Source organism: Lampetra fluviatilis, chromosome 24, assembly GCF_964198595.1.
Source record: "Lampetra fluviatilis chromosome 24, kcLamFluv1.1, whole genome shotgun sequence".
In the NCBI taxonomy this organism is placed as follows: domain Eukaryota; kingdom Metazoa; phylum Chordata; class Hyperoartia; order Petromyzontiformes; family Petromyzontidae; genus Lampetra; species Lampetra fluviatilis.
In genome coordinates, this window is record NC_136298.1 from 10,548,916 (window position 1) to 10,559,588 (window position 10,673).

Below are 10,673 nucleotides of genomic sequence, written 5' to 3' on the forward strand. Positions count from 1 at the left end.
CCAGAAGCTGTAAAGCCTCGTGACTGCAACGTCTGTTGCAGGGCAGTGCTTTAAGTTGGCTCTTTACGTTAAGAATACAATCACTATTCCTTTCTCTACAGTTAAGTTAGAATATACAAGCGCTTAACCTATCAGTCGAATATCAACGCACGCGCAAGGGTGTGAATAAACGTCAAAGTGCACTATGTAACTGGTCGGTCTTGTTAATGAAAACGCAATTACTTTAAACATACTATTGTACTTTTTAAAATGTAGTTATCTGTATGCAAACCAACAGAGAGAATGAATGCAATTAGTGTCACTGATAGCCAGAAGCCCGAAGCAGAATATACATATACAAACATTGGCAAAAGGTCTAAATTTACAATGTGTATCAAACAGACAAGCAGAGATTTACCCCCTCCCACCCTTTATGTACAGGGCCAAAACCCAGGAAGGCCTCCAAAGAACAAAAGTGCAAAAGGTTTTGGTTTAGATTCGGAAACTTAGGATTTACACTTCTTTCTAATAAAAGTCTGTGGATAAAACGAAGCATTTCCCACAAGGCGTGACTTGTTTTCGAGTTAAACGATGGCTGCTGCATCGGTTTGTAGGAGTTGTAATTAAATTTGGGATTGGGTGCCATGGTGAAATGGGATTTATCATAATTATTACCATTGCGGGAGAGGAATATCGATGGGTGTAATAGGGCTCTGTACAAATATTTTTGTTACGGTAAACTATTAGTGACAATAGTAGCGTGCTTGTTGTCACAGCCGCGCGATGACGAGCAATAAGAGACTGAAGAGGTGGAGACTGCTAAGAGCGTGAACAGGGGTCGTCAGGCCGTGCGAGGATTTCAAGACGGCTTCCCATATTTTCAGGGAGATGGGCCCATAGCTCTTCCTGCTCATCTTTGGGATGCCCAAAGACTCGTACCACTCCTGCAAATTCGACTGTCGTAGCAACTACGTTCTCGTCGTCAGAGCGAGCGTTCCAAGAATTGAAGCTCCAAGAATGTCGCCACTGGCGTTGCGTGGACTTGCTTTACGTTAAATTGTCGTCTCGCCATGTTCTTAATTCATGTCCTTCACCCTGCTCGTCCACAAGACCCTCGCACACCCAAAGCTGCCAATTATTCCCCTCCGGGACAGGTGTGACCTTGTCTGATAACCAAGGGATAAGATCACATTGAACTGCTGAGGCTCTTGCCATTGACCACCTATTACACACCTCCGATTAGCACGGTTGGCTATGTACAGTGCGAAAGAAGTTCAACATAAATACATACGGCACACTTGTCTAGCATAGCAGACTGCAGCGTTATCCATTACAGGCTAATATAACATCCAAAGGAACGAACAGAGGGCCACTGATGTTAACGTCAAACATTCAGAAACAATTTTGAGTGCTGTGCGCCATGACGAACAATTGTGACTCAGCCACTTGCGCTTACCACTTTAAATTGGCTTTTCTTCTCCCGTTACCCAAAAACCAGTACGGTGTCTCACATTGCTGTGAATGAATGCAAATGTGAGCTGGAAGCTCGCAGGAGATGCATGTGGGTGGGTGGGGTGGGAGGTAAATAACGTACGTCTAATTACAGGGAGGGCATTTCTGCGGCCAGCTCTGCCAGCTGGGCAAGAGCTGAGACGCCATGCCACTGCTCGGCGGGAGACAAAGGCGGAGAGAGCGGTAGTTGCTGCTCGGCCCCCTGCCAGTGCCTCTGGGCCACGTCATCAGGGTTCAGGTCACAAGTGGGGTTCAGGTCGCGAGCGGGGTTCAGGTCGCGAGTGGGGCTGACTCCAAGATCCCAGTCGTTTCCTCTCTCCTTCAGAAGCAGGGCTGTGCCACTCTCCTTGGGTTTCCAGCAATTGGAACTGTAGTCAACAAAATGTACAAAAAAAGGTTTTTAAACATATCCCATGTGTACTGGTGCTGCACACTTTGCCGAACTTTATAGAGGGCTGGCTTAAAATGCTACCAGTGTCTGTAAAAACGTGCGTGGTGCAGTATCGAATTAAAATGTGTCGTGGCCAAATGACACGAGGCTGAAATTCATGTTCCTAAAACGGCAGCAACGATCGCTCATGGAGCTTTACCAAAATCAACGTGCGAGGTGCCAGTGGACCTCTCACCATCATGACATCACTCTTTCCAAAAAACTACGGGGACTGGCAGCGGTTTGTGTAGCAAGGAAAAATCGTCTCACTTGTCCGCCCAATTGTGCTCGTCCAAGTTTTCCTGGTTGTCTCGCCGGCTGTGCGACGACTTTTCCTCCATTCCGGAGCAGGCCGGGTCGCCCTCCTCGCGTCTCAAGCGAGCGTACGGGTGGGCGGCGCAGTGTCTGTTCGCGTGAGTGAATCTGCTCTCGCAGCCTGAGTGTACACGTCGGATGTGTACGCACACACACACACAAAATACACGGCATTTAAAACAACAACACAAGTACTTCTTCCCTCCTTACCAACAAGGCCCACCCAAAGCATGCGACGGTTCTGTGGTATTGTCACGTTAAAGAGACACAGTGCGCTATTACCTGGCTCGGAGCAGATGAACGGCTTCTCGCCTGTGTGCAGACGCTGGTGCGTCTTGAGTTGGCCACTCTGTGCAAATGCTCGGCCGCAGTTTGGGAATTCGCACCGGTATGGGCGCTCGCCTGCTCGCAGACAAGGGGAAGGAACATTTATTTAGCCTTACTCGCTCAAGAAAAACTTCACCATGTGCTTTCACCCAAAATTATCCTTTAGTTCTAAGTAGTGTTTTACATTGTGCTGGAAATGCCATGTTAATTTCGCTACAACCTTAGACACTATTTGAGACTCCCAAGACAAGCTGTCATCCAACGCAGTTTTAGTTAAATCAAAGTCCGTTCATTTTATGAATCACGAATAATATATCTCCAAAAAAACCGAGTTATATACAAAAAGTTAGAGTATCCATTACACGCTACATTTTTTACATCTTTTCAAATAAAGTGCCGCTTAGTACCCTGTGGAAAAAAAACGACCAATGAAAAAACGCCACTTTGGGTAAGCCACCCCGGCCAATGGTAATTACGTGTTCCTGCCATGACTGCACCACTGTCCGTCATGTGACCCAACCGCCCATGAACCGTTTATTCGGTTTAAAGCCAGAGGAGGGGGGGGGGAAGTAACCCAAGAGCATGCATTTGAGCTCGAGTTATTGAATAAGCTGCAGCGCACGCTTTAACGGGCTTGGCTGTCATTGCAATACAATGTCACACGCGGCGAGAGCATGAGAGGGGGGGGGAAACGAGAAACCTAAACTTCAAACGCCTAGAGGGCTTGCACGGGGACAGATGGTGGGGAAGTGGGCTGACCGGTGTGGGTGCGGAGGTGGGCCTGGAGCGACTTCTCCCGCGGGAACACGCGGCTGCACACACGGCAGCGGATGTGGCTCGGGGAGAGGGTGCCGGCGTTGATGAGCTCCCGGATCACCTCGGCCCTGGGTCGCCCACGCTTGCCGCTGTCCTGTGTTTAGCACAGAGTGGAACACAGGCGGGGGGTCATTTAGTGAACGAACGTGGTTGATGATGGGCGAGTGAACCCGTGTGTGGATATTTGCATGGGCGATTGAGTGATTGGATGGCTAATTGAATCTGTTTATGGGGGACTCGGTGTATTCACGAAGCAATGGATTGGGTGAGTGAATCTTTGAGAGCGATTGAGTGTTTAAATGGATCAGAGAACGAGTGGATCGGGTGAGAGAAACAAGTGAGAGTACAGTACTTGGGTCGGTGACTGAATGGGTAGGTAAACGAGAGGATGTGCACGTAAACAATTGTGTGGATAGCCGCAGAGTTAACCGAGTGGAATTGTTAATGAAAAATTTGGCGTGTTGGACAGTCGTGTATAATCGTATTGGTGAATGAATGAATCAATCATTTCGGACAGGCAAGTAAAACTCCAGCCGCGATGGCTGTATGTGTGCAGCAGTGTTCGCCACTCTCTTAACCGCCTTCTACACACAGTGCCAATTAGACACCACCCCCAACCACCACCCAGACAACACAAACGGGGCTCTTTGTCCACACCGCAGCCACCTTTCATTGGACACGGACACCACCGCACACGCTCCCGCCAAGTGGCGCGCTCATCGACTGCTGCGGGCAACGTTTCACCCTCAATCCTTCAGCGGTCCGTTTCGTTTCTAAACACGGCCGTGACTCGTGCGCGGTTCACATCCTCGCAGGCGATCCTTGGCCACTGGACGCAGCTGCTTGGGATGATCGGAAAGCCGTGGACAGGCTCGGCGGCTCCTTGCGAGCGATATTCACGAGGGCCCGGGCCAAAGCAGCAGGAAGGCGGTGCAGTGCCCAGCTGCCAACTTTTTTGTTATTTTCTTTGTAGATTCTATCGTAAAAATATATATATTGGTTCCTTCACATAGCCAAGGAGCGTGATGGGAACGCAGATACATATATTTAAAGCGTTAGAGCGCGGTTGTTGTTTAAAACGCGAAGTGAAAGCGCCCGGGCTGCACTTTTCCCGCTTTTTTTATTTTTATTATTTTAACGACCACGCGGACGCGGCGCACATGGCCCCCTTTCATTCACCACTGCGCTCGCTAGAAATTTACTTTTAACGAATTAAAACATCCAACACGACACTGAACTGGTAGTGTGTGTGTGTATGTTCACGGCAACGATCATTATAATCACAACAACAAAAATGCGCACATAATGCTTGACGGACGTAACAAATAGAGACACAAAAAAAAGTGAGAGATGCGTACGCGAGGGGTGGGTTGTACACGGACCTTGCAGGGGGTGTCGGGGCTGGACGCGAAGTTCGGGGACGCTGCTCGCCGTGGCCCGGGGCTCAGCTCGGCGCGCCCGGCGCTCTCTCCCCACTTCCACGGGTAGACCATGCAGTCGCCCAGACCCGGGCTCGTCGGGGTTCCCTCGGGCGGCCGGGGCACGGGCCGGATGACGGACACGGCCGCCCCCTTGGTGGGCGTCCGAAACACGAGGCTGTCCGACATGGGTATTGTTGCAGATTCTTCTGCTGCTGCTGCTGATATTAGAGTACTGCTGCTGCTACAGCCCTGCTGCCACAACTGTCGTTGATGGTACGGTGCTGCAGTTCTTCAGCAGATGGTACCATATACACACTAACTGTATTATTACTGCCGATACTACTCCAGATACTATTGCTGCCGATGATACTGTCGCTACAGTGACGATTGCAATACTGCTGCAATTGGCAGTACTTACTGCTGCTACGAAACGGAACGGCGGCTGCGGCCGCTGCTGCTTTGCTGGTTGAGTTTTTTTTCCCGCTTAAAATTCTCCCGCCTTTTTGCAGAACTTCCGGGTCGCGCACTCGCATTTGGTAACGCACATGCGCGGTGCCGCTCGCCATGGCTGCACGCGATTGGTCAACGCCTCGAAGGGCGGTGTTCCCCGAGGCGCCCTCAGCCAATGGGGCGACGGAAATTTAAAGGTCCGCGCATGCGCTCTACGTATTATAAAGTGGGCCGTCTCTCTGAAACAGTCATTTAAAGAAAGTTGTGTTGCTTTTTTAAAAATCTGTAATCATTAAAATAATGGGAGGGGAAGTCAGTAAAGAGCAACATAGTTAGTTGACCGTCAAACGAGATGTCCGGCCGTCCTCGCCCTTTGTTTTTTAAATTAAACACGCGAAATATTAAACATTTTTGGCGCCATTCCGTGGTAATTGTCGAGGTTTTGCGCTTCCAGGTCACGGGGTGACCGACCGTCCGCGCGTTTACCGCCAAATTGCAGTGCCGCCTATAGACACTGAGTCACTCCACTGCTGGATGAAGGCCTCGAGCGATGTGCAATGTGAACATCCACCCAGTTAAGACAAACATCAACCCGAAGAGCCTTAACACTGTTGGGGCAAGTGGTGTTGGCGAGTGGCACAAGAGTGGGTAGGTGGCCAGCACCACGCCCGGCCGCCTTTGTCTCCCCAGTGGCGATGTTTACACACCGCACCGGGTAACTCATTTGAGGCTGAGTCGACCTAGGGGAGGCCTAGAACCGGTTCGGATAATCGTCACGGCTGGTGTTGGCCGGTTCGTAAGTGCAGCGGCACTCACCGCTAAATCGCCGCTCCTCCCCACATCCACCCAGCACCGACCTTGCATAGGAGCTGCTAAGCCTCTTCACCATCGTTCAGCCCACGACGTGTCCTGCCCAAGCCCCAAATGAACTCTTCTCAGCAGGAGCTACAAATCAAGCCTCCATCCAACCTTCGTGTGCTCTGCAAACCCACGTGCTTACACTCCCACACGTGTCTTTGTTGATGGGTATAGCCAAGCGTGGAGTGCGGTGCGTGTAACCAACCGCAAAGCCTTCATCCAGCAGTAGATTGACCACGGCCGATGTTTATATGAGTGGTCTTCATTGGATCAGTAAATGCAGAGTGGGTGACACGTGCGAGGTGCCTACACGTGTGTGCTGTGCACCATTCGCCTTGTCTCCTGTCGTCTATACAGATCGGTTTAAGCTCTTGTATAAGAATATTCATTTTCTACCGTATGTTTTGTGATGGAGCATTGTTACATCACGAAACAATAATCATCGTGGTCATTCCGCTGCTGAATGACCACCCTCATTAAGCTGTCAACCCACACGGTTTCCCCCGTATTCTTGTGCAGGGAAATTGTTTTCAGTTCTGTACGGTGTACATTCGTTTCAATGCGGGCAAAACATTATATCTGTCTATTTTGATTTAAAGCTTTCGTGACTGCAGGGATTCATATTATTGGTTCTTTCGGTAAATTCACGTAGAAGGGAAATAAATTAGAAGAAAAAAATTGCTGTGGATTTCACACCTGATGATGATTGCTTGTGTTGCAGTCGAAACGTCGTCAGAATTTTTGTTTTATATTTATATTATTTTATTATTTCCCTTCTACGTGACTTTACCGAAAGAACCAAGAATATGAATATCTGTCTATTTGTTTGTGTTTCTCCCTTTATGATGGGACTTTGTCGGATGAACGTTGATATTTAGAAGGGTACTGGGTGCCCAATAAGGTCTGAATTGGTCTCTAATTAGATAGGGCACTGATAATGGGAATAAAATAATAATGATTATTTATTATTTTATTCTATTATTTATATTAATTGCATTTATAAAACTTTTATTATTTTTTAATTTGTACCTACGTGACTTTACCTAAAAAACCCTAACAGTAAGAATCCCTGCAGTCACGAAAGCTTCAAATCTAGAACTGATAATGGGATTGACAGCTCAGGAATAAACTAATCAGACATTTAAATTGTACCTTGAGCCACTTAGAGCTCGCTACATTCACCACCATGTCCACTGCAGTATCGTAGTGTAATCCCCCCCCCCCCCCACCTGGGTATTATAATTCATTGCATTATCGAGATTCTGGATCGCGAATATAATAACAAGCTTGGTTTGCTGATGAGAACCGCAAGATCGAAACCGTTCCAGAGTTTGCTTGCTTGGACACATGCCGCTTGACAATTAATTATACTCTTAGGTTTTTTCGGTAAAGTCACGTAGGTAAAAATAATGTATTTCTTGGGATTATTTTATTTCTATTATTATTTATATTATTTGTATTATTTATTTTTACCTTGCAGTCACGAAAGCTTCAAATCGAGACAATTAATTAGGTTGATGGGTTAACACGTTTGTATTTTTTGCGCTTATGTGGATACACGTGACGGAGTTATGCTTATAGTACACGCTGCAGTACAAGTCCATGGCTTTACCCACCGATGTTTTCTTTACATTGCGAATGTGGCGGCATCTATCGGCTGCCAGGGTAACGTGCACCCTCTAAGACCCAACATGAACACGCTGCTACAGCTGATAACCTTAATAATGTGAATGTGTCGTTAAACCCGCCACCACCCGACACAGCCAAATTGGTAAGGTTTTATCACCTAAACAAAACGTGCCAATTCCTTACGGGTGGTGGCGGATTCGACGACACATTTATGCGATCGAACCCAAAAAAGTAAAGACAAAGTTTTTCACTATAAATCCTTTATATGCCCCACTAGGGGGCGCTCTAGCGGGGTACGCGGCCTCCCCCCACTAGGGGGCGCTCTAGCGGGGTACGCGCCCCCACCACGAGGGGGCGCTCTAGCGGGGTACGCCCCCCCACCACGAGGGGGCGCTCTAGCGGGGTACGCGCCCCCACCACGAGGGGGCGCTCTAGCGGGGTACGCGCCCCCACCACCAGGGAGCGCTCTAGCGGGGTACGCGCCCCCACCACGAGGGGGCGCCCTAGCGGGGTACGCCCCCCCCACCACCAGGGGGCGCTCTAGCGGGGTACGCCCCCCCCACCACCAGGGGGCGCTCTAGCGGGGTACGCGCCCCCACCACCAGGGGGCGCTCTAGCGGGGTACGCGCCCCCACCACGAGGGGGCGCTCTAGCGGGGTACGCCCCCCCACCACCAGGGGGCGCTCTAGCGGGGTACGCGCCCCCACCACCAGGGGGCGCTCTAGCGGGGTACGCGCCCCCACCACGAGGGGGCGCTCTAGCAGGGTACGCGCCCCCACCACCAGGGGGCGCTCTAGCGGGGTACGCCCCCCCACCACCAGGGGGCGCTCTAGCGGGGTACGCCCCCCCACCACCAGGGGGCGCTCTAGCGGGGTACGCCCCCCCACCATGAGGGGGCGCTCTAGCGGGGTACGCCCCCCCACCACCAGGGGGCGCTCTAGCGGGGTACGCGCCCCTTCCCCCCACTAGGGGGCGCTCTAGCGGGGTACGCGCCCCCCCCCCCACGCCCCACGCTGACCAAGGCGCCTTCGAACAAAACAACAAAAGATCATCGATTATTCCGCAGCTTCGGGATGGAGGGGGGGTAAAAACGCTGGATAATCACTAAATCATGATTTAAAATAAATAATTTTGCACATTCTTGGCTGACGTTATTTTTGAGGTGTTGAATGTTTTTTTTTGTGTTTTTAATTTCTTTACCGTATGAAATTGGTAAAAATAAACATACAAATAGACACAAAATCCTGCTTATAAAAGTTACTCTCTATACTATACCGTTAATTACCACTCTGCGTGGGGTGAGGTATTTACGTGTTTAAGTTGTATGGACTGTTTATAATATTTGACACTGATATCGAGCGCAGCTTCTTGTTGTTTTGTCACACATCGTGGTGCCGATCACCAAACTGGAGCGGTTTTGTCGGATCGGCCATGGACTGCCGGATAATGTTGGTAGCAGCCGGATAATTAATCGATGATCAACTCTATAAACAAATTTTTATTTAACCAGGTAAGGCCCACTGAGATTTAGAGCTCTTTTTCAGAAGCGACCTGTCCACAAAAGTGGACATTTATATCAGCCAAACGGTCTAAACGAGTGATGTTGATTCTAAATGTGGAGGGAAAAAACCGGAGGACCCAGATAAAAATCCACGCGACCACGGGGAGAGAGAGAGACACGCAAACTCCAAATATACAGCAGCAGGCGTCAGGATCGGGATCGAACCCAGGATCTCCTGCATACCAGGCGAGGGAGTTAACATCTCATAGCCACCGTGGCACCCCACAATATTGTTTCAATTGGGCAGCTCCCTTCGTTTAAAAGGCAAAATTGGACCGGTTTCTATTCATACGCAGAGTTATCGTTTCGTTGTAAACAATGATCTCTACTTTTTGTTTTAAAGCTTTCGTGACTGCAGGGATTCATCTTCTTGGTTCTTTCGGTAAAGTCACGTTGAAGGGAAATAATAAAATACTAAAAATTAAGTATAATAAAATAAATGTATAAAATAATACAAATAAAACATAATGAAATGCATTTATTTTATTATGTTTTATTCTTATTATTTTATTATTTCCCTTCAACGTGACTTTACCGAAAGAACCAAGAAAATGATCTCTACATTAATCGATACATCGTTTACACCCTGGTATCATGGGCGTCAGACGTGTATCGATTCATACATTGACGATGCCATGCAAACTAAAACCCAGCAGCAGAGGTTCAGTTGAACCAAGCAACACGTGGTACGGTATGCACCAAAGATTAAGATCCCCCGTATAGCCTTTATTAGACTGTAGGGGCAAGTGCTGTTCGCGAGTAGCACCTATGAAGGCCAGGTACGGCACACGAGGGGGGTGTGGTTGGCATCACGCCCGGCCGCCTTTGTCTCCCCCAGTGGCGATGTTTACACACCGCATCAGGTACTCAATTGAGGCTGAGTTGACCTAGGGGAGGCCCAGGACCGGTTCAGATAATCGTCACCGGTGTTTGCCGTGAGCAGGAATCAAACCCGGGTCACCGCTCCACCACCGCTCCCCACCGGATGCAACGAACATCAACTTAAACCCTACAAATCGATGCAGCATAATAATAATAAGAGGAATCGATTACTCAACGTGCGGTTCCTCCAATCGCCGTGTCCTATAATGAACCCGCCCACGCGATTGTTTGGATCGATACGTGTCAAGAATCGTGATTCGTGTATCGAAGCCAATTGTGTCAGACGTTTCGGGACTGCCTCGTCAATTCCGTGTAGAGGATGCCTGCATTTGTATGCGCTGCACTGTCTCATTTGTATTCGATTGGTTCTTTGAACGTTCTCGTTATGTAGTTCTACTCGGCAGCGTGGTCCAGATGTCTTTGTCCTTAATACTATCCAGGACGTCTGTTAAAAAGAGCTTAATAGCTGATCGGATTCCTCCAGTCGAAATAA

General features: G+C 49.1%; 1 protein-coding gene across 1 annotated transcript; it reads right to left on the minus strand.

The window, feature by feature from the left end:
* Nucleotides 1-1,564: 1,564 nt before the first annotated feature.
* On the minus strand, nt 1,565-5,050 carry ZNF367 (zinc finger protein 367). The gene is made up of 5 exons (XM_078867868.1): nt 4,762-5,050; nt 3,323-3,473; nt 2,519-2,638; nt 2,192-2,357; nt 1,565-1,859 (listed from the first exon to the last, which is right to left on the minus strand). The coding sequence occupies exons 1-5, from the start codon at nt 4,984-4,986 to the stop codon at nt 1,580-1,582; spliced, it is 942 nt and encodes a 313-aa protein (XP_078723994.1). The 5' UTR covers nt 4,987-5,050; the 3' UTR covers nt 1,565-1,579.
* Nucleotides 5,051-10,673: the final 5,623 nt, after the last annotated feature.

Bases quoted from the DNA above. Each gene is read 5' to 3' on its own strand.
- ZNF367 (XM_078867868.1), bottom strand. From the start codon at position 4,986: ATGTCGGACAGCCTCGTGTTTCGGACGCCCACCAAGGGGGCGGCCGTG. The intron at 2,639-3,322 runs GTCAGCCCACTT...GTCTGCGAGCAG, and splicing joins CCACCTCCGCACCCACACCG to GCGAGCGCCCATACCGGTGC. The intron at 1,860-2,191 runs GTGAGACGATTT...TGTTGACTACAG, and splicing joins GAGCACAATTGGGCGGACAA to TTCCAATTGCTGGAAACCCA.